Below are 27,466 nucleotides of genomic sequence, written 5' to 3'. Positions count from 1 at the left end.
CACTTTGGGAGGCAGAAATGGAAGGATCACTTGAGCCCAGGAATTCAAGACCAGCCTAGGCAACATAGTGAGACCCCATCTCTAAAAAAAAAAAAAAATTAAAATTAGTCGAGCATAGTGATGCGCACCTGTGGTCCAAGCTACTTAAGGGGCCGAAGTGGGGAGGATTGCTTGAGACCAGCAAGTGGAGCCTGCAGTAAGCCATGATTGCACCACTGCACTCCTGCCTGGGTGACAGAGACAGACCCTGTCAAATATAGGGAAAAAACAAACAAACAATAAACCCTGGACTTAAATTTTTTTGGGGAGGTGTAGGATCCCAAAAAAAACTAGGAATCACTCATAAAAAAATAAATTCTTCTCTTTTGCAATTTGGTAGCCCCTCTTAAAATTTTATCCACTCTGTCCCTCACAAAGTACCCCCATCACACAACATACACTGTACCTTTGCAAACGCCATTTCTGCTGCTGAGTTTCCTAGACTTCATGCAGAATTCTCCCTCTTTTAGGTTTCTACAGTACTTTGCATCTGCCACTAATATATATTTACATCATATGCAAATCTGTCTGAACAAGGCAAAGGGTCAATGTATTTTTGTTTCAACACTAAATAAAATTGAGGTGATTTCACTAAAATATCAAATTTTGTACCCAAGATATGAATTAATTTGTTTCATGCTTATTGTCAGACAACAAAAGACTTAGTACTCATTCATGGCAGTAAGTTTTAAACATACTGTTTAGTGAAAAATAATTATTTTACAATGAAAACGATTGTTACCAGCTTCATATAATTAAAACTGAAAACCAAATTCTTTAACAGGTAGCATAACATGTCAGTTTATATATTTGAAAACCAAATGTGATTCCATAATCATTTATGCAACCCCAAATTTCAAATATTGAACACAATACAAATTTTTCAAAAAACAAAACTTTTGGATCTCGAGTAGGCAGTACTGGAATTTAAACAACCATTAAGAGCCTAAGGGGATGCTTGCTCTATTTTAAGTGATTGTAACACAGGAGTGTTTAACAGAACCACTTGAGCAGCTGTTTCAAAACACATATACACTCCATCCCGAGATGTTGATTTAGTAAGCTGAGGCGGCTACCAGGCCCATGGAATCTTTAAAATGCTCCCCAGCAATTTCTGATGAACAATACTGTTTCAGAACTATTTTCTATGAAATGTTTGACATGCTTTCAGATTATATGTTATGTGCATTTTTAAGTATCTTAAGCAGTCACTATTTTGAAAGACCAAAGTTATTTACAGGGCATTTGACTTTCTGTGGTAGGTGTAGCTCCTTTAAAAGGTTATGTGCTTTTTGGTTGAGTCACTTTTCAATAATTAAGCCTCAATCTATAGAAAATTAGATGCTCTTCAAGTGATTATTTTCTTAAATTAAAATTTGAGGTATACAGATAATCGAGTCCACTAAACGTTACAATAGGAACTATTTGTACATAAATATATTCAATATGCACTAACTCTAGCCTTTACAAAAATAAAGCAATTAACACCTATTAGAGTATACCTACCCTGAGAAATATTATACTCATATACAATATTAATAGATTTTATAACCAGAAAAAGTTGACATCAGAGCAAATCTTCAAATGTTGTTTCCAGAGTATATTCAACATTTTAAAATATAAAAATAGAAATATTTAAAATTATCTACACCGAGGTTACGTAACTTTGGTAAAAGTTCCAAAGTTCACTAATATATTCCTAGTGAGCACTAAAAAAATCTAAAATTTAAATAATTTTCAAGACTACTTATTTTCTTCATTGCATTCATTCTCTATGAATTCATAACATATGCATGGATACCTATGGATTCAAAATACACCATAAACTTACTGTAAAAATTCAGTATGACTTACTTAAAACGTCTCTATCACTCAAATGGTTTAATCTGACTTAATGGGCAGTTTGCTCAAATGAACCACCTGCTGCTCACTTCATTCTCTTCACATTAATCTTAATTTAAAAATTCTAAAAGTTACCTAAAGGAGTTTAAAGATTCAAAATCTAATCCCTGTAACTTCAAAATAATTGTAAATTCTAGTGGTTCATTTGTATTATTCCAAGTAGAACTTCCTATTTTACATCACAAGCTTAAGTCTCACATTTAGAAAAACTGTCCATGTTTATGCGTGTCTAGAGTTCTCCAATGCAATCAGCTATTACAGACAGAGTCAGACTGGGCCTGGAAAACAGAAAATGGACATATTTACCCCCACTGTATATATGTGTTAATAAATTTGATTTTTACTTTAAAATATCTAGAATACACAATCACATTACTTTCTTCCTGCTCTGCCTTTATCATGATCAAACACATGCAAATTCAAAACACAACTTTTTCAAGTAACTCCTGCCATGGTTACCAACGCTTGTCTTATCATTTTCAGGAGTTTAAATGTAAATTTGGGTTTTCGATAAATCAAAATATTCTGCATTGCTTTAAAATGGGAAACAATAATGGTACTGATAAAACTGATATGAATCAATGTGGGCTAACACTAAGACTTTTTTCCAAAAATGGTATTTAATAAGCTCAATCTTACTAAGTAAAATATTAGTAAATGACCAGTGTCTCCATATATCTCTTCTTCAAATAAACATGCCTGTTTACAATTCAGTGTCTAAAATCAAGAATCTAAAATAAAAGCCAAGTTGAAGAAAATAAACCACCAACTCTTACCCCATACCACTGCAATATTTTTAATGCATAGGAATACAACAAACTCAAAAGAAAAAAAAATAGTGTTTTATTAACTACCACACTGTTATAATACACTTTAAACGTACAATAAGGTAGCCTTTAAATTTGAGGTGGTCTTAAGAATAACAAATGAACACAATTCCAAATTTTTGAAATAGGTGAACTGCTGCAGTTACAGGTATACATTTAGGAAAATTGTATAGCTCTTACAAGGACAGCAATGTAACTTTATTTTGCTACATTTTTAAATTGAAAATATAAACAATAATTAAAAATCAAAAGAAAATACAGCATAATAAAAAACATACGTTTCTCAATTAAATGTACTGGATACATATAAATTTTAAGGAAGAAGCAAAGAAAGGGAAAATGATTGATATTTAAGTGCAGCCCTCTCTGACTGACTACCTAGACAAAAAAAAAAAAAAGACTTTAAAAAAATACCATAAAACTTCTTTAGTTTTTCTATGACTAATATCCATATGGTTGGAGTATCGTCACTATGGAAGTTGATTTTGTTATGTTTGCATATGTTATACTTTACTGGTAATTTACATGATGGCTTTTTAGGGCCCTGGGGGAGACATGGTTTTTGGAAACAAGGATTGGATAAACAATCACTGCTAAGACGCAATAACACCTTATTTTTGGTCCTCCAATAGTCAAGGAAAAGGGATAATTCACTATAAACATTCTCTTCACCCACCCAAATGGCCTCAACTTATACATTTTAAACTTTTTTCAATACATTGGTATATTGCCCACTTCGTTATTCGAAAGAATATTAACAAGACATTATTTTGGCAAATTAAATCTTAAACATGGCTTTTCAACAGGATTTAAAAGGTGACTATCCCTAGAGTTCCATGTTAAAATGTAGTTTTCAAAATCTTACAAGAGTAATGCTTAAAATATTGTACATAGTTAACCTAATTAAAATAATTAGCTTCAAAATGACAAATTGATAAGCTAAGTAAAGCCTACACTATGTAACATTTGCTTGGAAACTTGATTTGTCAGTTATGCATAATAAAAATTCCAGTCATCAAGAAAATTACAAAATTTTTTATCATAACATGATTTCTTTCACCCACCAGCTTTTTTATCTTACAATAGATAAATACCAACATGTTCTCATTTTTACACTAAACCACACAGGATTGATGCATTTGGTTAGACTACCATTCGCATTGTTAAATTCAATTTTCTCTTTATATAACTTGGTAAAATTTCATTTCTTCTAGATTCCAAAAGTACCTACAAAACCCATGCAATTTTACCATTTTTAATATACTATGGAATATCATACAAAGTAAGGCATTTCAGTGTCATGTATAACCAAGTTACTGTCAATCCAAAAATTTTTGCACATCAATAAAAGATATCTAAGAACTTAGGAACAATATTCTTCTCACTACTGTATAAAATAACCACAATGAATAAGTATTTGTGTAATATTTACTCCATTGTCTCATTTCCAGAAACTGTGACAAGCTGTAAAGGTATTTCAGTGTTGGTAAGGATATCTTGATTGCTGGTGGCGGAAGTATTAACAGTTCCTATCCCTGAAACAGAACCTTGTTGAATATTTGCAAGGATAAGCGTTGTTCCTCCTGCAGTAATCAAAGTATCATCTCGCGCAGCTTCCACAGATGCCAGCACTGTACTGCTAGAGTGAATACCTTTTTTATTCTGGTGTGTTTTAATATGTTTGGCAAGATGGTCACTTCTCATAAAGCGTTTTGAACATTCTGGACAAACGAATTTCTTCTCACCTGTTAGGAAAAAAATTAAGTTACTTGGTTTTAAAAATTCAACTTTAATAGCTCAATCATTTCCCCCAAAACAGAAAGTCAGTCAATGCTGAAAGGTAAGGATGGGAGCAGGGGTCTATTAAAACTGTATTCATTTTACAAGCTACCCCTGTAAGATTTCTCTTAGAGAATATTCCTCCTTAAAATAAATCTTTCATCTTTACTTTTTGATGAATAGCAAAATTCAAACATATATTATATAATAGATGGATATTCAAATAAGACTTTAATATCTCAACTATGCTGTTTGTTTTAAATACCTGTGTTAAGATGCCAGCTAAAAAAAAATCTATAACACACTTTAAAGTCTAAATAAAAGTATATTCTTTCACGCTATAACTAAAATACTAACGTGCCATGTTCATGATACTAAACCTTCAACTCTTAAATATGAATTAAAGCAACAGGGTATTTCTAGATTAAAGAAATGACACGACAAGTTTGAGATCCAAAAAGAATGAGTAATCTGTAGAAAAAATGAATCTGAGTAGCTGGGACTACAGGCACACACCATCACACCTGGCTATTTTTTGTCTTTTTAGGAGAGACAGGGTTTCACCATGTTGTCCAGGCTGGTCTCAAACTCCTGAGGCTCAAGGAATCTGCCTTCCTTGGCCTCCCAAAGTGCCGGAATTACAGGCATGGGCAGGCATGCCCAGCAGCCTTACCTACTTTAATAGTCTGTTGCAGTTTCATATAGGTTCATCTCATCTCTCTACCTACCCAATGAGAGAGAGGAACTAAAACAATTAGAGCATCTGTGTACTACTACAGACCTCATAGGTAATTTTATACAATACTGAAGGGCCAAAGTAGGAGATGTGAAGCAATGTCAGAGATAGTTTATTCGCTTAACCTAATAGGGAACTTGGATTGGAATCCAGACGACTTCAAAATCCATGTTGTTCTCCATTTCACCATGCTTCTTCCAAGCTTTCTAGGGATTGTAAATACGTATTTTTCAATTCTCCAGTGTTGAGCATAGACTGATGAACACTGTAATCATTTACATGGTAGTAGGAGAAAACTAAGTCTCTAAGTTAATACTGTTAGGTTTCAGTGTAGATCAGTCATAGGTCCATTTCATTTAACAACCACACAACACTATGTAAAAATAATATAATGAGAGAAAGTCTTCACATCAACACTGCCTTGGTTATTCCTCGGTGAAATACCTTTCCCTTACCTCCGAGATACTAAAAACAAAAGAGAAGGTGAAATGCCCAAATATATCAGAAGAAACAGGAGTATTTTTTGTTACAGTGTTAAGGAGAAAGAAAAGAATAGGATAGATTAAGAGTAAAAGCTGATAACTAATTAAAAATGTTAACAGAATAAAAATAGCATAAACGTGGCTTAAAGCATTCAATAATGTCAACAAGAGCTACCCAAAGTCTACTTAAATAACTTTATTTTAGAAGATAAGCCATACTGACTTGTTCTTTGGAATTTGTGTTATTAAGATGGTGTTCCTAAAGGTAAAAATTGGATGTAATTCATTGTATTTTAAAGATTCAGTTCAGTAAGAAATGCTAATAATAATAATAAAAAAAAAATGTCAAGGCAGTTATGTAGCCCTGTAATTCATTTTCGTCTGTTAAAAGTAAATATTAGTAACCTGTATGTGTTCTTCTGTGCCTCTGTAATTCATCACTTCGAGTAAATCTTTTACCACAGTACATCCAGTTACAAACAAAAGGGCGTTCTCCAGAATGCCAACGCAGATGAGCTCTCAGATGTGAGGTCTTCCCATAGACTTTACCACATCCTGGTATGTGACAAATGTGTTGCTTCTTTTTCCCAAGATTGGTACCTCTAAAAAACACACACAGAATAATATATACCTTATATGAAAATATTCAAATGGACATTACCATTTATATAATATATCCCCATGTTGAATTTTAAATAGAAGACATTATCATTATGAAGTCAATCAGAAACCAAAACCATTTAAAATCAGTTTAAATGAAAATTTATGTATTTCAAGCATATACATTTTATATATTAACCTTACTCCAGAATTAATGTGATTGCTGTCCAAATGTAAATATGCTCAAGAATTATGTAATTAAAAGGACATTTCATATGTAAAGAATGTACAATAAAGCTATTTATTCTTCTATCAGAACCATTCACAAATTCTATGCATAAGCCTTATCCAATTAATTATATAGGAAACTAAATGTGGTCTGTATTCAAAAGTCATGGTGTCAGATAATCAAAAATATAGTTAAACCAAAGAATGAATGCATAACTGATCACAGGTACAATTAAAAGATACAGGAAGCTTTAGCAGACCTTAACATGATTTAAGAGTATTTATTCATATTCGTGTGGCCACACCCTGAATATACACTGGCTTGGAGAAAGGTTTTTTTAAAATCTAGCTAAAGCAATGGTCTGAACTCCCTTAGCATTAGATGAAATAAATACAAATCAAAATTATCTTTACATTTAAAATTCCCTTCATATTAACCATGTAAAAGCCAAAATTAGACACAAGAGATTAAAAATAGTTTTCTCCACATCACCAAATTTGACATTTATTACATATCAGTATTTGATACCAAGAACAGGGTTTAGAAGATATGAGATTAGATGGGTGAACAGAGGTATCTTAGCCTAAGCAAGAAGAAAACTTTTGATCCCAGAATTTGATAATTTGAATAGTATTAAACACTACAGAAAATGTTATTTCTCAACCTTTTAAAATAAATTTTAAAAAATTAGGCTAGTTACTGAATAAATTAGTTTTAAAAAACATGACACTTTGGACAAAACAATTTTATAAACTTTACAATGTTTCTGAGTTTTTTTTTAAAAGTACATTTAGCCCCTCCCCAACTCCCCTCCTCCCCCAGTCTCACAGTTTAGTCATATCCTGTAAAACTTTCTATAGCCTGTAAATCCTCCTGTATACAATACACCTATCGTTTTTCAAATTTACTGGAAAAATGCATATTTCCCCACATTTATATTTTAATGTACTCACACTCAGTAGCATGTGAAATTGCCATAGGACAAACAGTGCTAAACGGTGCAGTGCTGGCTGTTAGATGCCATAGGTGTTCTGAACAGGGAGACATCAATGTGGGCTCCAGTAGTTAGAGAAGGCTTCGTGGAGGAGGTGGGTAGGATTTAGATAGAAAGGAGGGAAGGCATTCCAGGCAGAGGAATAGCATAAGTAAAGACAAGGAGGAGTCATGCTGTTGTCTCAAGGGCAAGGATGTCATAATCTAACACAATTCTAGTTTCTGCTCCAGTCCACCCCCAATTTCTACAACTCTCTTCAAAGAGCTGAGTTGAGTGAAACAGGTTTTTCTGGCTCCCTTGCAATGCCAAAGTCTCATCAACCAAAGCCAATATTGATTCCATTTAATTTAGATTTTTAAATTTATTTTATTATTTTAAAAGCCCTAAGAAAAACAGCAATGTTTGTGGCTACTGGTGTACAAACCAATTTTACGTATCGTGTTCACCATAGCAATTTCACAGAGAACCCAATTCAGTTCACTCGTGTATTCATTATTTCATGCCTCTCCTCTAAGCCTACGACTCAGGTCAATCAACGCGCTTTTACAAACTCAAAAGTGTATTTCACAAACTTAGCAAAATTTAGCATGGGAACACTAACAAAGCACAAGACTAACAAATTAACAGCAACAAATCTGGGTTCTCAAAGAAGCAAGAAGCTAGGGAAGGTATTTTTAACTGAATTATTAGGAGATAAGAAATATTTGAAAATGGGATAGGCATCTAAGAAAGAAAAAACATAGGGGCAGGGTTGCACACATATATAATTTAAGGAAAAAGCTCAATATCCAGGCCCAAAATTCTATTTAAAAAGAAAATTTGATTCAAGATAAGATACAGATATGGTAGATGTGGATTTACGGCATGTTATATGAAGGCTTGAAGGGAGAGAACTGAAGTGAATTTCTCAACAAATTTCAGGTAAGAAAAGATTTAAAGTTTTCTTCTTGATTAATATCTACACCACTAATGCCTATAATAAAGGAAAAGCTAATAATTTTACATTTCTATTTCTTGAGTGTCTAAACTTGTTCCCAATAATTTAATAATTCTAAGATAGAGTGGAAGTTAAACTGTGGGTAGAGGGGTTAAGAAAAGTTAAGTAAATACACTCTCCTCTGCTCAGGGTGGGAAAAACAGGACATAAACTGAAATGCTGACAAAGAAAACAGATTGTGCACAATTTTAAAAATATGGACTGATGTTTAATCCATACAAAACCTATTTAACAATCATGCCTCTAGAACGTATTTTACTTACAATTATTTGTCTCTCACTAGTTTAAACAGTCTCTGAAAGCCGGTTCCGCTCAATAAATATTTGCTAAATAATTACAATTTTTAAATATTTTATATTTTACATCTTACTTTAAAAGGTAAACAAATAAATAAAATTTACTTCTCTAAGGATGAATAAAATTAGTTCTCTAAAAATGCCATCTTGCCCATATTCTTTGAAAAAAAAAAAAGGTTGCAAAAAAAGACAAATATTCTAAAAAAAATTTTTTTAGCTACTATCTGTATCACCTTGCAGAATACTTCAGAATAGTCTGGATTTACTACATATGTTATGCTTCTATTAATTAGGTACAAAACTGTCATTTATACAAGTGTATCTATCACACATATACTACCTGAATTTTGTTCAAACAAGCTCTACGAAACAATATAGTTTCTTTTCTTAGGAATCTCAATTTTTATTGCTTAGAATAAGTGAGCTATTGAAGAATGAAGTCACAAAAGTTCTAGAAAATATAAATGAACATTTTTATAACTCTCAGAATATGGAAAACTTGTAATAGCATGGTAACAAGGTATCTAATAAAGGAAAGGCTGATCAACTTAAAATTTTTGTGCTTTGCAAGCTGTAAGTGATGGAACTGTTTCTTTACTTGTGTAATAACAATGCCTTCTGTAAACCACTGAAAAAGTTAAAGGCAATGTAAAACTGGGAAAAAATATTTGCACATGACAATTACATAAATTAACAGATTCACAAAAAAAAACAATTCAAAAAATAAATTTTAAAATGGCAAAATATCCCCAAAATGCTCAACCTCACCAAGTAATTTAAAATATACTAAATAAGACAATATTAAGGTATTTTTCATCTGTCAGACTTTCAAAGGTTAAAAATAATTGTAAAATTCATTGCTGGCAAGGATGTGGGAAACTAGATACTCTCATACACTGCTGGTTAGAGTACAAACTAGCCTTTCTAGCAGACAATTACCTTTAACCCAGCAATTTCACTTCTGCCAACTTATACAAACAAAATATTCAGACAAATGTGCAAGACATACATGTAAGATTATAACAATAAATTCCCAACAAAAGATGTTAAATCACTCTACATCCATACAATAGAATACAACAGAATACTATACAGTCATAAAAACGATGCAGACTATACAGACTTGAAAATATGGTCACAAAAATTACCAAACAAGAACAGACATATAAAACAGTGAGAAGATGATGATTCTATTTTAAAATACACGTAACATCTTGAAGGACATATACAAACATGTTACTAGCTTATCTTGAAGTGGGGTGGGATTCTGGTGTTTTTAAATGTCCTATATTTCTGCATTTTATGAGCATGTCTTAGTTTAATAAACATAAATTAAAACATTTTCATTTTAAAATAAAGAATAAGTGAAACAAAAGGCCTCCATTAGATTTGACTTTTGTGAATAATTTATCTTAAAAGTCCCTCTAAAATGAATTTCAGAAAAGTTACTGCCTCGCTAGAATTCACAATTTTCATTGATCAAAATATGTCAAAAAACAAACTTTTAAACTAATTACAACATGAATGCCTAAGGATCCGATGTAGAAGGAGAGTCACTTGGGAGGCAGCACAGTTTAACGGTTAAGGCTCTGGGTAAAACTAGGTCCGAATCCCTGTTGTGTGTGCTCTTAAGAGTCATTCAACCTCTCTATGTCTCACTTCTAACACCACTGGGAAAACGGTAAACTCTCAATGTTACCAGTTGTTAGCAATTATTATTACTGCAAAGGGCTGGCCAATGTGCAACTCAAAGGCAGATAGAAAAGCTCTATTAGATCAAGTTTGTTACTGTATTACAAGTACATTTTATCTACTTAAACAGTGCATTTCTAAGAAAGGTATGTTAACTTTCACCATGACAAGGTATTTGGTTAAGTATGGCTTTAGAGTTCTATCCATTTTTGCTCTATATATTTCAAAGCTGCACAAAAAAGGGACCGTGACTATTAAATCTTCTTAGTGGAAATTCAGTATTATTAACAAGAAATACATCTCTGTCTTATTTGGGGCTTTCACCTCAATCCCACCTCGTGTGATATATTAACGCTGCTATCCAAGTTTTCTTTTTGTTAATACTTGCCTGATAAATCTTTTCCTATCCCTCATCTTCAATATTTCTGTGCCAATTATTTGAGGTGTTCCTTATAATCAACATCAGTCTGGATCTTTTTTTTTTTTTTTTTTAAGATGATCTGAGTCTCAATCTCTAAATTATTAAGCTTAGTACATCCACATTTAACATAATTTCTGATCATTTTGAGTTTACTCCAGTCATGTTATTCTGTCTTAATGTTTACCTTTAAAAAGACTGAATTGAAATACAATCTCATTTTTTAAAAAATTCAATCTATTAAGGCTTATTTTTCACTTCTACTGAAAATGGAAATACTTATGCTTATCAGCCACAGATGAACTTATCTTTAAAATCAACTTTTTATCTATATTTAAGGCAACTTCCATTGCTGGTGTGCAAACAGGCTAATTTCTGATTGGTATGGGCCTGTTAAATGGCATCTGCTATACTGTTTTTGAAACAGCAAACTAATAATTTCAGTTTAAAAAACATTTAGAACTGAAAATCCAATTCCATATATTTTGTTCTCTAACTTCTGCCACACGCATACACACACCCAAAATGATCATGTAATGAATAATTTCTCATAATTAAATGACATAGCATGCAGCATTTCAAACATTAGAATGATATTAGCACTCTTAAAAATACATATGTTTCATGTATGCATACCTTCCACCACCTTCTTTACAGTTGGGACAGGTGCAAGCTACCCTCCGAAGTCTTTTTCCTTCTTGATGTTGTTGGTCCCCTTCTTCATCTACCACCTGTACTCTTAAGTGTGTTAGGTCATTGGTATTCAAGGTAGAATCACCACTGAGCTGCCACTCTTCAGGATCAGGTTCTTCTTCCTTGATCCTAATATCTACAGGAAAAAACCAAAAACAAAACCAAAAAACAAATACAGATGAGAAGCAACCAAATGGCCCCAAAAAATAGCATGAAATTACATGTCCTCTCCCAATGTCACACCTTTGCATGCACTACTTCTCTTGCCTAGACTATTTTCTAGTTACTCTGTTCTTCATCTAACTAACCTCTACCTATCCTTCAAGACTAGTTGGAGAGTAATCTCCTGTATAAATGCTTATAGTAGAATTAATTACATTAATTAGTTCATATGTCCCTTTAGATAATAATTGCTTCACTCAAAGTTCTCAGAAAATACAATCTCCCTAAATGAACAAATCTTCCTTAAGAAGGAACTTCCAATATAGGTAATAATCGATCTGGAAAAACTTTGTCCTCTACTTTTCTATGCCTTCTATGTGCAAATAATACATAAAGAGATGTTACAAGATTAAGCTGATATAGATGAGACCACAAACTGCTCACTAAAGATAATAAATTAATTGCCCAAAAAGTGTTATACCCAATTATTCTAATCACTGCATTCATTCATACACATCTGGGTATACTTTCAAATTCTCACCATAAAATCAATTAATGTAGTAAGCCCTAAATAATTCTCCTTTGGATACCAACTTAATACAGGTACCTTAAATATAAGTCATCAGTACCAGGCACATAAGTTTACATCTTCCTTCATATCTAAGTATAGATGACAGGAAAACACTATTTTACTGTGCTGTATTAATGTCCTACATGGTAGCTAGTCATTCTTAGAAATCCACTATTTATCAGGCTCAGGAGGAACGAAAGTAATAATCCATCAAAATGACCCATAAAAGTAAGAAAAGGTACTCAACATTGTTAAATATCAGGGAAATGAAAATTTAATTCACAATGAGGTATCATTACACACCCACAAAATGACTAGAAATTTTAAAACAGACCGTACAGACTGTTGGCAAAGAACTGTAACAACTGAAACTCCCACAGTGATGGTAGGTGTGTAGATCAGTACAACCACTTTGGAAAATCTTTCGTCTATATCTTCTAAAAGTGAAATTATGTATTCCCTATAGCTCAAACCATTTTCCCTAGGTACACACCCTCCAGAAATGCATACACTTAACACCAAAATACAAGTATAAAACTTACACAACGTTATTTGTAATCACCCTAAACTAGAAAAACTCATATATCCACCAGTATTGGAATGGAAAAATAAATCGTATTTGTTCATACAATGGAACATATTAAAACAATGAACATTAACAACAACCTACATGCAACAGAAATGACTCTCAAAGCATTTTGAACAAAAGAAGCCCCTCGCACTCCCTATGTATTCCCTTTATACACAGGGAATGGGATCGTGTGTGATATATAAAGAAATTTTCATTTATATAAGATTCATAACAACTGGCAATGATTCCAACCATATGACACGTTGGAAACGGCAAAACTATGGAGACAGTAAAAAAGATCAGCGGTTGACAGGAATTAAAGGGCAGGGAGAGATGAATAGGCACAGCACAGAGGTATTTTTATTCTAGAGTAGTGAAAATACTATGTATGATGTAATATAGGTGGATGCATGGCATACATTTGTTCAAACTTACAGAATGTATAAACACGAAGAGGGAACCCTAATGTAAAGTATGGACTTTGGGTGATAATACATCAAGCAAATTTATCAACTGTAACAAATGAACCACTTTGAATGATGGGGAATGTTGACATAGGGAAGGGTATGTATGCATGTGCAGGGGCAGGGAGGTAAGGTGTATCTCTATACTTTCCTTTCAATTTTACTAAGCATCTAAACTGCTCTTTAAAAAATTATTTATTTATTTTATTTTATTTTATTTGAGGCAGAGTCTTGCTCTGTCACCCAGGCTGGAGTGTGGTGGCATGACCTCAGCTCACTGCAACCTCTGCCTCCTGGGTTCAAGTGATTCTCCTGCCTCAGCTACTACTCCCGATAGCTGTGATTACAGGTGCCCACCACCATGCCCGGCTAATTTTTGTATTTTTAGTAGAGACAGGGTTTCACCATGTTGGCCAGGCTGGTCTCAAACTCCTGACCTCAGGTGATCCACCCACCTCAGCCTCCCAAAGTGCCGGGATTACAGGCATGAGCCACCAAGCCCAGTCTAAAAAAACATTATTTAAATGTTAAGGGAGTGGGTGCTCCATGGTGATAGAAGAGTGGTGACTGCCTACTTTTGAGGGAAATATATGACTGAGTACAGGGAGATTTCTGGGTTGCTGGTAATATCATGTTTCTTGATTTGGGTGGTAGTTCTCCTATGTGTTCATTTTGTAAAATTTCATCAAGTTATATACATATGATCTATACATTTTTTGAATGCACATTATACTTCAATATAAACATTATTCTAAATTAAATATTTTCACGTAATTTATAGGTGATTAGGAACTGTTAAAGACAATTTTTTTGCTTTACCTCTAGTTCCCACAGTTTACTAAACCTTCCCCCATTTTTACACAAATTAAAAAAAAAAATTGGGGCCGGGCGCGGTGGCTCAAGCCTGTAATCCCAGCACTTTGGGAGGCCGAGACGGGCGGATCACGAGGTCAGGAGATCGAGACCATCCTGGCTAACATGGTGAAACCCCGTCTCTACTAAAATACAAAAAACTAGCCGGGCGACCTGGCGGGCGCCTGTAGTCCCAGCTACTTGGGAGGCTGAGGCAGGAGAATGGCGTGAACCCGGGAGGCAGAGCTTGCAGTGAGCTGAGATCTGGCCACTGCACTCCAGCCTGGGCGACACAGCAAGACTCCGTCTCAAAAAAAAAAAAAAAAAAAAAAATTAAAATGAGTGTATCCCACAAATTAAATTCATAATACAAAATTTAGAATATAATTTTATTCATTCAACAACTATGTGTACGGCTACAACGTGCCAGTCACTGTTCTAGGTTCTAAGGATAAGGCAGTTGGCAAGTTACAAGTTCAAGCTGACTGGGTGTGTTGGCTCATGCCTGCAATACCAGCACTTTGGGAGACTGAGGCAGGAGAAACGGTTTAGCCTAGGAGTTCAAGACCAGCCTGAGCCAACAGAGAGGGGTCCCGTCACTACCCAAAAACAAAACAAAACAAAACAAAACAAAAAACAAAACAAAACAAAAAACAAAACAAAACAAAACAAAAGGCAAGGCAGACATGGTGGCACATGCCTCGTGGTTCCAGCTACTCAGGAGACTCAAGTAGTAGAATCACTTGAGCCCAGGAGGTTCAGGTTGCAGTGAGCCATGATCACATCATTGCGCTCCAGCCTGGGCAACAAAGCAAGACCCTGACATAGTTTAGATATTTGTCCCCAACCAAATCTTATGTTGAAATGTAATCCCCAATGGTGGAGGTGGAGGCTGGTGGGAGGTGACTGGATCAAGGGGGCGGATTTCTCGTAAATGGTTTAGCATCACTGTCCTGGCACTGTTCTTGCAATAGTTAAGAGATCTGGTTAAGCGTGTGGCACCTTCCCTCCTACTCTCTTTCTCTGTCTCTCACCTCCCCCTACTTCTACCATGTTGACGTGCCCATTCCCCCTTTGCCTTCTGCCATGAGTAAAACCTTCTTGAGGCCTTCCCAGAACCAGATGCCAGTACTATGCTTCTTGTACAACCTGCAGAATTGAGTCAATTAAACCTCTTATAAATTACCCAGTCCCAGATATTTCTTTATAGTAATACAGGAATGGTCTGACACAGTCTTAAAAAGAGATGATGGTGGCCCCAAGCTAGGGTATTGAAGAGGAGGGGTAGAATTGGTCAGTCAGAAAATATGTTTAAAGCAGAGTCAAAGACATCTGCTAACGGATTGATAACAGGTTATCATGTGAGGAGCAAGAACAGAAAGAAGTTAAAAACACTCCCAAGGTTTTTGTTTTGTTTTGTTTTAATCCTGAGCAACTAGGAAGATGGACTTGCCATTGACTGAGATAGGGTAAACTGAAGGTAGAAAAGATTGCAGGGGAGGGGTGCCAGTCAGGGGCCTATTTTGAAATATGAAAGTTCTGAATGCCTATTGAATATCCAAATGAAGGTGTTGATAAGGCAGTCAATGGGTTTGGAGTTCAGGTAGAAATATGGCCTGACAATATCAGCATTTATGTTAGGTATTGAGAGTCATCTGGAATATAATGTAGACAGGAGGAAATCCCGTGGCACTCCAAATTTGACAAGCAGAGATTAAAAAGAACCAGCAAGGAGGACTGAGAGTGGCCAGTGAGATATGAGGCAACTGGTGTCCAGAAGCCAAACTGAAGAAATCATTTCGAGAAGAACATAACTGTGTCAAATACTTAAAAAGTCAAGTAAAATAAGGACTAAGAAACGATCCTTGGATATAACAGTGTGGTAATCACTGGTGATCTTGACAAGAACTGTGAGCACAAAACCCTGCCTAGTACAGACTCCAGAAAGTGGAAGGAGATGAACTGTAAACAAGTACAGGTAACTGTTTCCAAGAGTTTTGCTGTAAAAGCAAGCATTATAAAATTGGCAGTACAGCTCCTACGTCAGCCCACAAAGGTAGATTTGACACATAGGTACCTGAAATATTTGTAAATCAGCCTTTATATTCTGTAGCAATAGTGCATGCTAGCAGTATAAAGAAATGAATGTGCTTATTTAAATTTGATTAATATTTGAGGAAAAGTATGCAAAAAATTTAAGCAATGAAAACAGAAATACAAGGAAATGTGCATGACACATTTAAGAACTTTATAAACAGCACTTTTTTTTTTATTATGTCTATTTTCCACCTCAAAATGGTTCCTTTTCATTTGGCGAGGTATTGCACTGACAGTATCTCTGTCCTGTGATTATGGCTGTTTTCAAGGCCTACCAATAAAACAAGCTTGCAAAAGGGATATGTACAAAAGAATATGTACAATTTCTGCACACCTGGGCAAGAATTGAAGAGAAGAAAACAGAAAATTTAAATAATGAAATATACACATACACACACAAAAAACATGGTTACAAAGATAAGGCTAATTTTCAATATTAGTTAAGTATCAATAACTCAGGGCATGCCTGGATTTCTATTAAAAATATTACAAGAAAATCCTAAATATCTCTTCCTAAAATTAACTGCTAATTATTTATCAATAGAGCTAATAGAACATTTAAGATAAATTCTTAACCAATTTATCAAGTCTGGAACACGCGTATTTAATTTAAATAGCTAACATTAGATAAATATGAATTACAGTATGGTTGATAAAAATGAGACATTATCTTTTATCAATAGTGTGCCATTAAGATTTTGTTGTTCTTATCAAAGTCTTTCATATTTTCTGCCTTCAACTTTTTTAAGCACTGATGAAATCACTTCATTTGATTCTAAAAGTTTATTTACATTTTCCCTTTAATCAGCTTCACCTGCCATAAAAATCATCTAACAGAACCACCGGATAATCCTACAATATCTCATGTATTATAAAGTTTCATTATTCCTCAGATTCTTATGGATATTTCAGAGGTTTTTTTCAACTTTTCTTCTAAGGGGATAGTTCTAAATTATAGATATGAATTCCTAAAAATATTACTTCACTAATACTAAAAGAAGTTAATACTTTAGGGGTAGGTTCTTAAAACTAAATGTTATCCTTTACCAAATATAATAATAATTTTAAAAATATAGATGGATTGATAGATAATCACCATCTCTGCTTTAACATCAAGCAATCTCTTCCCCCAAATGCCATCTCCTTAGATTTGGATCATTATTCTTCTATAAACTGCTCCTTTCCTCCCATTTGAAATTAATCTTTTATTAATCTTTCATTTTTATAGTTTTCCAAATTATCTCATATACCATACATATGAACATAACCAGAAACAACTGATTTTCTAATATGTATTACAGAAGATCTCATTTTATAGTCTTACCACAAATATGTGAGAAAAAGACTATGTGATCTGTAATTAGTACACTGACTAGTGAGATATTCACTTCACCTTATTAAATCTGGAGTACTAGTTAAGCCCTTGTTAAGGGAACAGTGTCCTACTCTCCCCAATGATAAATATGATGGCTAAACACATAAGGTAAGGATTTACTACTTGTTGAGCACTATTCTAAGTACTTACATATATTAACTCATGTCATGCTCCCAACTACACTGAGGTTATTATTTTTCCCCCTCCTTTCTAAATGAGAAAACAAAGAGGTTATATAGTTTGTCTGAAGTCACACAGTTGAAAATGGATGCAGCCAGGATGTAAGATGGAAAACTGCGCAAACTATATTGCATATATTGCTAAAGATCAACTCCCTACCAGGGCCAGTTCACAGGAAGAGAAGCTTTAAGTTAGCTTCCCTGTATATAAATATATGCAATTTTAATTAGTTTTAGTTTAATTAAATCAAAGTGAATTTAAAAATCTAGGAAGGATAAAGAAACTTTAGTATATACATAGGCTATTTTTGTCTGTTTGAGACAGAGTCTTGCTGTTGCCCAGGCTGGAGTGCAGGGGCGTGATCTCAGCTCACTGCAACCTCCACCTCCCGGGTTCAAACTATTCTCCTGCCTCAGTCACCCGAGTAGCTGGAATTACAGGCATGCAACACCACACCGGGCTAATTTCTGTAATTTTATTAGAGACCGAGTTTTGCCATGTTGGTTAGGCTGGTCTCGAACTCCTGACCTCAGGCGATCCGCCCACCTCGGCCTCCCAAACTGCTGGGATCACAGGCGTGAGCCACCACGCCCAGCCACATACGTTATTATATGTGAAATATTCTATTGTATGTATATAGTATGTGTATGTAGCATGTGAAATCCTGTCACACATTACAACACTGATGAACCTCAAGGACATTATGTTAAGTGAAATAAACTAGTCACAAAAGGACAGCTATGATTCCATGAATATGAAGTACCTAAAGTAGTCAAAATCATAGAAACAGCAAGAAAAAAGGCAGTTGCCAAATGGGGGAGAGAGGGAAAGGGAAGTTGGTATTTAAAAGGTAAAGAGTTTCAATTTTGCAAGATGAAAAATTCTAGATATGTGTTACACAACAATGTGAATATACATAACATTAAGATGGTAAATTTAATGTTATGTGTTTTTCACATTTTTTTTTTTAATCTGGCAAATCTCCCCTGTTGTTTCCCACTCCCACAGAGGACTTATTTCAGAAACCTAATGGATAAAATCCTCAGTGTCACAGGTAAAGTCAGAGAAACTACGAAGGATACACAGCAATATTACAAGTTATTATAATACACAATACTCTTTCCTAAGGCTCCACCTTGTCCCCACAAGCTTTGGGGACTAGTTTTCCTCTCCCCTTCAGATAAAAAAAAGAGACTACTTTAAATTTACTATAAAGGTTTTTTTTTTAAAAGCCATTCTACCAGGTTAAAATAGTACACACACACACACAAAAAGATAGTTCTCAGTAATTCCTAACTGCTATCCAAGAAACAGCAGGAAAGTGATCTGCTATAAGCAGCAGTAACTCACAACTCTCAAATCAAATGTACTAAAATGTACTAAATGTTCATCTTAAGAGTAGACTGAATTTTTAGGGACAATTAAAGATCTGAAGCTGCCTATTATGAATAAGGTTAAGTATTCAAACTGCTCTTGATTCAAAACAAATTATGACTACAACAGAAATTGGATCTTAATGTAGTTTAACCTCCTTTCCCACCTCCCAATCACCTAAACATTGTATCACAATGTCTAGTCTAACTTAGTCTAACTACTTGAGGACAAAATACACTGCTTTTCAAGCCGCCTCCTTTAGTAAGACCAATGAAGGAAACATACAAAATAGCAATAATATATATTATTTTTTTAACCTCATCTCTTAGTGTTTAATAAATGTACCTATTATAATCTTATTCTCGGTTTTTATGCCTTCTAGCAAATAGATATATGTTTTCTTTCAGGTTCTATATATGTATTTATGCTACTCACCAAGAATGCAAAAACGAGGCATGTGGTTCCCAGAAAAGCCCTGTCTTCCAACAGGACAAGTGCTAAGCATCCTATAGAATGCACCAGCGGAGGGGCAGGGTGGCTCATGCCTATAATACCCAGCACTTTGGGAGGCCAAGGAGGGAGAGTCACTTGAGTCTAGGTGTTTGAGACCAGCCTGGGCAACACAGTAAGACCTGTCTCTACCAAAAATAAATTGGGCCACAGTGCCCAGATAATTTTAAAATTATCTGGCTTCCACATTAATTCTATTAACTAAGTCATTCTAATTGCATACTGCAATTAAAACTTTTCAATTGAATGGCCTGAAGTTATTATAATATTCTAAAAAAATAGCCATGACAGAACAGAACTGGTTATGCTTTTTAGATACTATTGTATTAGTCTGTTCTCCCACTGCTATGAAGAGATACCTGAGACTGGGTAATTTATTTGTTAAAAATGTTTAATTGGCTCATGGTCCTGCAGGCTGTATAGGAAGCATGATTCTGGCATCTGCTCTGCTTCTGGGGAGGCCTCAAGAAACTTACAATCATGGCAGAAGGCAAAGGGGATAGCTGGCAAGTCACATGACCAGGGCAGCAAGAGGGTGGCAAGAGGTGCCACATACGCTTAACTAGATCTCACAAGAACTCACTATCACCAAGACAACACCAAGGAGGATGGTGTTAAACCATGGGACACCACTCCCATGATTAATCACCACCAGGCCCTTCCTCCCACACTGGGGATTACAACTGAACATGAGATTTGGGTGGGGACACAGATCCAAACCATATCAACTACGTATCTTTTTTTTAAGACACGGTGGCACTCGGTCACCTCGGCTGGAGTGCAGTGATGTGATCTCTGCTCACTGCAACTTTCACTTCCCGGGGTTCAAGCAATCCTCCTATCTCAGCCTCCTGAGTAGCTGGGACTACAGGCGTCTGCCACCACACCTGGCTAATTTTTATATTTTTTAGTAGAGACTGGGTTTCGTCACATTGGCCAGGCTGGTCTCGAACTCCTGACCTCAGGTGATCCACCCACCTCGGTCTCTCAAAGTGCTGGGATTACAGACGTGAACCACCGCGCCCGGCCTGTATCATTCTTATAACTTGTTGAAATGTTAATAGTAATGGCATATTATCACAATATAAATTCATTTTCTCAAATTTAACTTGAGTTCCTTTTAAGCTTTAATTATAAACTATTTTAATTAAACTACTTTTAATTATTTGTGTATTGCTTTAAAATACATCAAAACTTCTAAAATTCAAAACTTTTAGGACATGAGTTATTTAAAATAGTTATATCTTGAACAAAAATTCCTACAGAATCAATTACACATTTACCTACTTTCCTTGGCAGGAAGCTCAGAATGTTATTTAATCTTTGTCTAATGATTCCAATTCATCATTAAAAGTAATTTATGGTTATCAAATAGGCCCTAGAACACTGAACTAAAACATTCATAATTACAGTTTTTCATTTCTTCTACTTGTTTTTCCTGCCTTCTTCCCAACTCTGGTGATATCCACTCTCCATCCTCCACTTACCAGGTTACTGTACCCATCATCCTTTCTACTGTACATCTTCCAAGCCAGTTTTAAACTTGGAAATCAGTCGGAACTGTTAAAACTGTATATAAACATTAAATAAATCAGGACTAAAGAAAGATCTAAGGCTACTCTTAAGAAACCCAAACTCCTGAAAATGAAGAGATAGCCATGGCAGGTATATCTGCTTCATATAGGGAATTTCAAACTGTTTCCATAAAGGATACTGTGTCAGCAGAGAAGAGGGCCCCAGGTCCTCATAAAAGTCAGAGCAGCCCCATTAATATTAGTTTTATACACTGGAGTTCTGCCTAAGGTGTCATCTGAAGAAAAGGCTCTGCTCTAGCACTGGACTAAAACTGATGTTTCTGCCACTGCTGCAATGGCTAGGGGAAAAACCACCAACCAACAACAAAAAAAACATGGTTTGGGGGTTTCCTTCATTAAAAAAAAACTGCCTTTAAACAAAACGATTCCATTCCAACACTTTCTGCAGACTGTAAACAATCCTAATTTGAGTTGGTATCAATAGAAATAGAAGAAACAATGCTTTAAATGATCCACTAAACCACACCTATGTACTGCTTTGAACTCCTATTTACAAGCTTGTTTTCTATTTTCCCCTGTGTCTGCTACCTGAATAATCCCTGCCATATTACCTATATAATTAGAGGACCCGTAGTCAACATGTGAGTTGGCTATCACACAAAGAATAAAAGCCAAAGACCTGGATCTTGGCAGTTTTAGCATTTTACATTTTCTTTTGCCCTCAAATTCTTACATATTTGATTCAAACATTTATTGAACAACTATACTGGGTGAACATTTGTTGACCAAAATTACAATCTAACACATTAATGAGAATCAGTGAAGTTGTGCTACAGTAACATCAATCACAAAAGCTCAATGGCTTTGATAAAACAAAAGTTTATTTTTCACTAATTTCAAATGTCCAATTCAGGTTGGTAAGGGAGATCTGATCATGATAGCGCCTCAGGGGACCAGGCTACACTTGATACATGCTTCCAAGGTTGCCTCGCCAAAAGTGAAAGAAAACGTGGAATATCACATTCTGCTCTTAAACTTCCACTCACGTTTTGTTACAAAAAAGTATACGGCCATGCCTGACATTAAGAATTAAAGGAAAGGGCAATTCTATGATTATTTTATGAAGAATCATGACTCCCTAGTCCCCCTGCAGTCAAATATTTATTCTTCCCACAAGAAAAAACACACCTGTCCCTCCATTCAGAAGGTAATCCAAATATCCCATCCAATCTCAGCAGCAAGCTCAAAGGACAGGATCTGTGTTGATGGGGAAATCACCTCTATATCAAGTCCAGATGCAGCCCCTCTTCACAGAGACCTATTTATTAAAACAAGTAATCTACCTCCCTTCACACACACAATACACACTGACAGAATATAAAAAATGCTCCAGTTCAAAAGAAGAAAATAAGACAACAGTCAGTCGTTCATAGCAATTCATAAGCCAGGCTGAACAGATTGTGCAAGGGCTCTCTGTCCTGGAAGGTGGGGAATGCTCTGATTGACCCTTGGGAGGAGTTTCTAAGTCTGCTGTTCTCTGTGCCTCTAGGTTCTGCCTTCTGGAAGGCTTTTCCTCGTCTGTTATCTTCTACCACTAAAAGTGAAGTGGATATCAGAAAGTGACTCCTTAGCAGAGCAGAATTCTCAGGAAGCAAATAGGTTAGGCAGGCACGGGGCAGAGAGCAAGATCATTATGTATTAAGCAGTTATACTTTATTCAGACTTCTGGCTATGCCTCTCCATGAAAAAATTAGAAGGTTTATCTATTTGATACTATCCAGTTCCAAGCGCCAATGTCCAGAACCAAAGCTTTTTTCTAAGATACGCCTCTTAGATTTACTACTTTTCTTCGCTTTCTTGCCCCATGAGACAATGTATCTATTTCTCTCTACCTAACTATGGGTACCTTGAGTTTACCTGGCTTTAGCAGGGAATCCATACCTTTTAGTCTCTTTCCCCTAATCCAACTGAAAAGCAATTCCCTCTCAAGTTGGCCTTTACTCTGAATTACCTTAATCCTTTCAGACATTTTAACAATGGAAGTGATGTTCATAACCCTGACTGGATCCTGCCAAAAAAATGAATTTTAATTATTTACTCAAAAGCCTTTTCAGTTGTGTCCAGCAATTACTGGTCAGGCAAAGTGGCTCATCCCAGCACTTTGGGAGGCCAAGGTGGGAGGACTGCTTGAGCCCAGGAATTTGAGACTAGCTTGGGCAACACAGGGAGACTGTGTCTCTAATTTATTTAAAAAGGAAAAAAAAAAGGAGCAGCAGCAACTGCTTCTTCTAATCCTACAAATTCCCAAATTTCTGGACCCTCTGTATTGCTTTTCATTCATACTTGGAAACTAAACAATTATTTTCTAGCTCATCTCTTTCTGTTATATAACACCTTGTCAAATGAAACCAGTACCAGTTAAAATACAATTTGTTTTCCAACCTTGTCCCAAAAGCTACAAATTCATTAGGTACATTACTTGCCTTCCAAGTTATTGCAGGTAAGTTTTATATATTGTTCTCTGCATCATAATGTTCCTAGCATCTAACATCAGTTTCCTTGCTGCCTGATTCTCAGGTCAATGCCATAGTTGAAGTTTTTTTGTTAGAGCATACTATTCTTTGTATAAATTTTGACTTAAGTGATGATAGGCTGTAATAATATAGGTGCTGTCCAATAGAAATATAATGCAACTCACATAAGTAACTTCAAATTTTCTAACAGCCACATTAAAAAAGTAAAACTCAAAAGTAAAATACATTTCATTTAACCTAATATAGACATACCTCAGAAACACTGCAGATTTTATTCCAGACAAGTACAATAAAGCTAATATTGCAATTAACAAAGCCACCCATTTTTTTGGTTCCCCAGTATATAAAATGTTTATACTATACTGCAGTCTATTAAGTGTGCAACACCATTATGTCTAAAAAAACAAGAAGTACATTAATTTAAAAAAATTTACTGCTAAAAAATGCCAACAATCATCTGAGTCTTCAGTAAATTGTAATCTTTTTGCTGGTGGAGGGTCTTGTCTCAATGTTGATTGCTGCTGACTGATCAAGATGGTGGTTGCTGGCTGGGCATGGTGGTTCACATCTGTAATTCCAGCACTTTGGGAAGCCAAGGCAAGTGGATCACTTGAGGTCAGGAGTTCGAGACCAGCCTGGCGGTTTTTTTGTTTTGTTTTATTGTTGAGATAGTCTCGCTGTTTCCCAGGCTGGAGTGCAGAGGTGCAATCTCAGCTCACTGCAACCTCTGAACCACTCAACCACTGAACCGCCTCCTGGGTTCAAGCGATTCTTCTGCCTCAGCTTTCCGAGTAGCTGGGACTACAGATGGGCGCCACCACGTCCGGCTAATTTTTGTATTTTTAGTAGAAATGGGGTTTCATCATATTGGCCAGGCTGGTCTCGAACTCCTGACCTCGTGAGCCTCCCGCCTCAGCCTCCCAAAGTGCTGGGGTTACAGGCTTGAGCCACCGTGCCCAGCCGGAAAATCTGCTGTTTAGTGTGACCCTTTTCATCAATGATCTTAATTTCCAGATAACTTCTTGCAGCTTCTACATCAGCACCTGTAGCCTTGCCTTTATGTTATGGAAACAGTTTCTTTTCTTAAAACTCATGGACTCATCTGCTAGCTTCCAACTCTTTCTGCAGCTTCCTCACCTCTATCAGCATTCACAGAATTGAAGAGAGTTAGGAGCCTTGCTCTGGATTAGGCTTTGGTTTAAAAGAAAGTTGTGGCTGGTATGATCTGGCCAGACCACTAAAATTTTCTCCATATCAGCAATGAGACTGTTTTGCTTTCTTATCACATGGTTCACTGGAATAGGACTTTTAATTTCCTTCAAGAACCCTTCCTTTGCATTCACAACTTGGCTGTTTGGCACAAGAGGCCCAGCTTCTGGTCTATCTGGGCTTTCAATATGCTTTCCTCACTAAGCTTAATTATTTCTAGCTTTTGACTTAAAGTGAGATATGTGCAATTCTTCCTTTCACTTGAACACTTAGAGGCTACTGTAGGGTTATTATTAATTGGCTTAGGTTCTTTTTTTTTTTGAGACAGAGTTTTGCTCTTTTGCCCAGGTCGGGGAGCAGTGGTGTGATCTCAGCTCACCGCAACATCTGCCTCCCGGGTTCAAGCAATTCTTCTGCCTCAGTCTCCCAAGTGGCTGGGAGGACAGGCGCCTGCCACCATACCCGGCTAATTTTTGTATTTTCAGTAGAGACGGTTTTCACCATGTTGGCCAGACCAGACTCGAACTCCTGACCTCAAGTGATCTGCCAATCTTGGCCTCCCAATGTGCTGGAATTACAGGCATGAGCCACTGTGCCCAGAATTGGCCTAGTTTTAATATTGCTGTGTCTCAGGGAGGAGGGAGGTCCAAGCAGAGAGATGGGGAAACAGCTGGTTGTTGGAACAGTCAGAACATACAACCTTTGTATCAGTTAAGTTCACCTTCTATGGGTGCATAGTCTGTTGTGCCCCAAGACAATTACAACAGTAACATCAAAGACCACTGATTACAGATCACTGTTAAGAAGTATAATAATAATGAAGGCCAGGCATGGTGGCTCACGCCTGTAATCCCAGCACTTTGGGAGGCCAAGGCGGGCGGATCACGAGGTCAGGAGATCCGAGACCATCCTGGCTGACACAGTGAAATGAAACCCCGTCTCTACTAAAAATACAAAAAATTAGCCAGGCGTGGTGGTGAGCTCCTGTAGTCCCAGTTACTCAGGAGGCTGAGGCAGGAGAATGGTGTGAACCCAGGAGGTGGAGCTTGCAGTGAGCCGAGACTGAACCATTGCACTCCAGCCTGGGCGACAGTGGGAGACTCTGCCTCAAAAAAAAAAAATAATGGAAACGTTTGAAATATTGCAGGAATTGCCAAAATGTGACACAGAGACACAAGGTGATCACGTGCTGATGGAAAAACGGGGTCAACAGACTTGCTCAAATGTGAGCTTGCCACATCCTTCATTTTTAGTATCTGTGAAGCACAATAAGATAAAGCATGTCTATATATCCAAATAATTAAATTCCAATGTTTTATCAATAATAATTATTCATGAAATGTTTTACATTCTATTTTTTATACTAAAACTTCAAAATTCAGTTTGTATTTTATTACACTTAACAGCACATCTCAATTCAGTCCAGCCACATTTCGAGTGTTTAATAGCATCACAGGGCTAGTGGCTCCCCTATTTAACAGAGCAGGGCAAAATTAAGTTGTAGTAACAACCTCTCAAATCACAGTGGCTGAAAACAAAGGTCTATTTTTCATTCACATCCATCATAAATCAGCTGAGGGTGTACTGCATGCTTTCCTGACCAATGGATCAATCACCATGACATATTTCATTGGCCAAATTAAGCTCCATGGCTACACCCAACTTGGGTGAAGAAGAGAACCAGATATATTAGGAAGACAGTACAAATAACTAACATTTATAAAATTTTATATAACATTTGTAAAATAACCTTTATAAAATCACAATTTAAAACTTTCAAACTATGTTTTCAATAAATTCTACCTTTATTTTCCTTTTGTTCTGACATAAGCCTGCTTCAAAAAGCAAATGATACGATAAAGTGGTAGAGCTCTACTTGAATAAACTACTTCTACTAACTAGATAACACAGTAAATCTAAGACAAATAAAATTTCTTTACCATGGAACATCATTTGCCCTTCAACAAAATTCCTGAAGATTTAATAAAAGCAAATGAAAAGAGGAAATTAAGAGTTGGATTATGTAGTCCTAAGTACTTGGGAAGCAGAGGTGGGAGGATAGCTTGAGCCCAGGTGCTCAAGACCAGCCTGGGCAACATAGTGAGATTCCACCATTACAAAAAATCAAATCATAAAAAAATTAGCAAGGCACAGTGCTGGGCACCTGCAGTCCCACCTACTCAGGTGGCTAATGCAGTAGGATCCCTTGAGCCCAGGAGTTTGAGGATGCAGTGAGCTATAATCGTACCCCTGTACTCCACTGTGGGTGAGAGAGAACTTGCCTCTAAATATGTAAGAGCAAAAACTTAACTGATTAGAATGGAAAAAAAGCAAAAATGGGAACAGAC

General features: G+C 35.9%; 1 protein-coding gene across 1 annotated transcript in view; it reads right to left on the bottom strand.

Annotated features, from left to right (window-relative positions):
* Positions 1 to 723: 723 nt before the first annotated feature.
* SP3 (Sp3 transcription factor) overlaps positions 724 to 27,466 on the bottom strand; it is a 57,867-nt gene continuing 31,124 nt past the window's right edge. Inside the window, exons 3-5 of the mRNA XM_017856954.1 lie at positions 11,628 to 11,820; positions 6,171 to 6,367; positions 724 to 4,513 (exon numbers count right to left, since the gene is read on the bottom strand). Coding sequence (XP_017712443.1) covers positions 4,197 to 4,513; positions 6,171 to 6,367; positions 11,628 to 11,820 — 707 coding nt within the window. The 3' untranslated portion in view covers positions 724 to 4,196. The remainder of the gene's footprint in view (positions 4,514 to 6,170; positions 6,368 to 11,627; positions 11,821 to 27,466) is intronic.

The sequence above is a fragment of the Rhinopithecus bieti genome, unplaced genomic scaffold (assembly GCF_001698545.2).
Source record: "Rhinopithecus bieti isolate Rb0 unplaced genomic scaffold, ASM169854v2 scaffold_43749, whole genome shotgun sequence".
NCBI classification, from domain to species: Eukaryota; Metazoa; Chordata; class Mammalia; order Primates; family Cercopithecidae; genus Rhinopithecus; species Rhinopithecus bieti.
The sequence above is the reverse complement of the archived record's forward strand: the minus strand, read 5'-3'. Positions and strand labels throughout refer to the sequence as shown.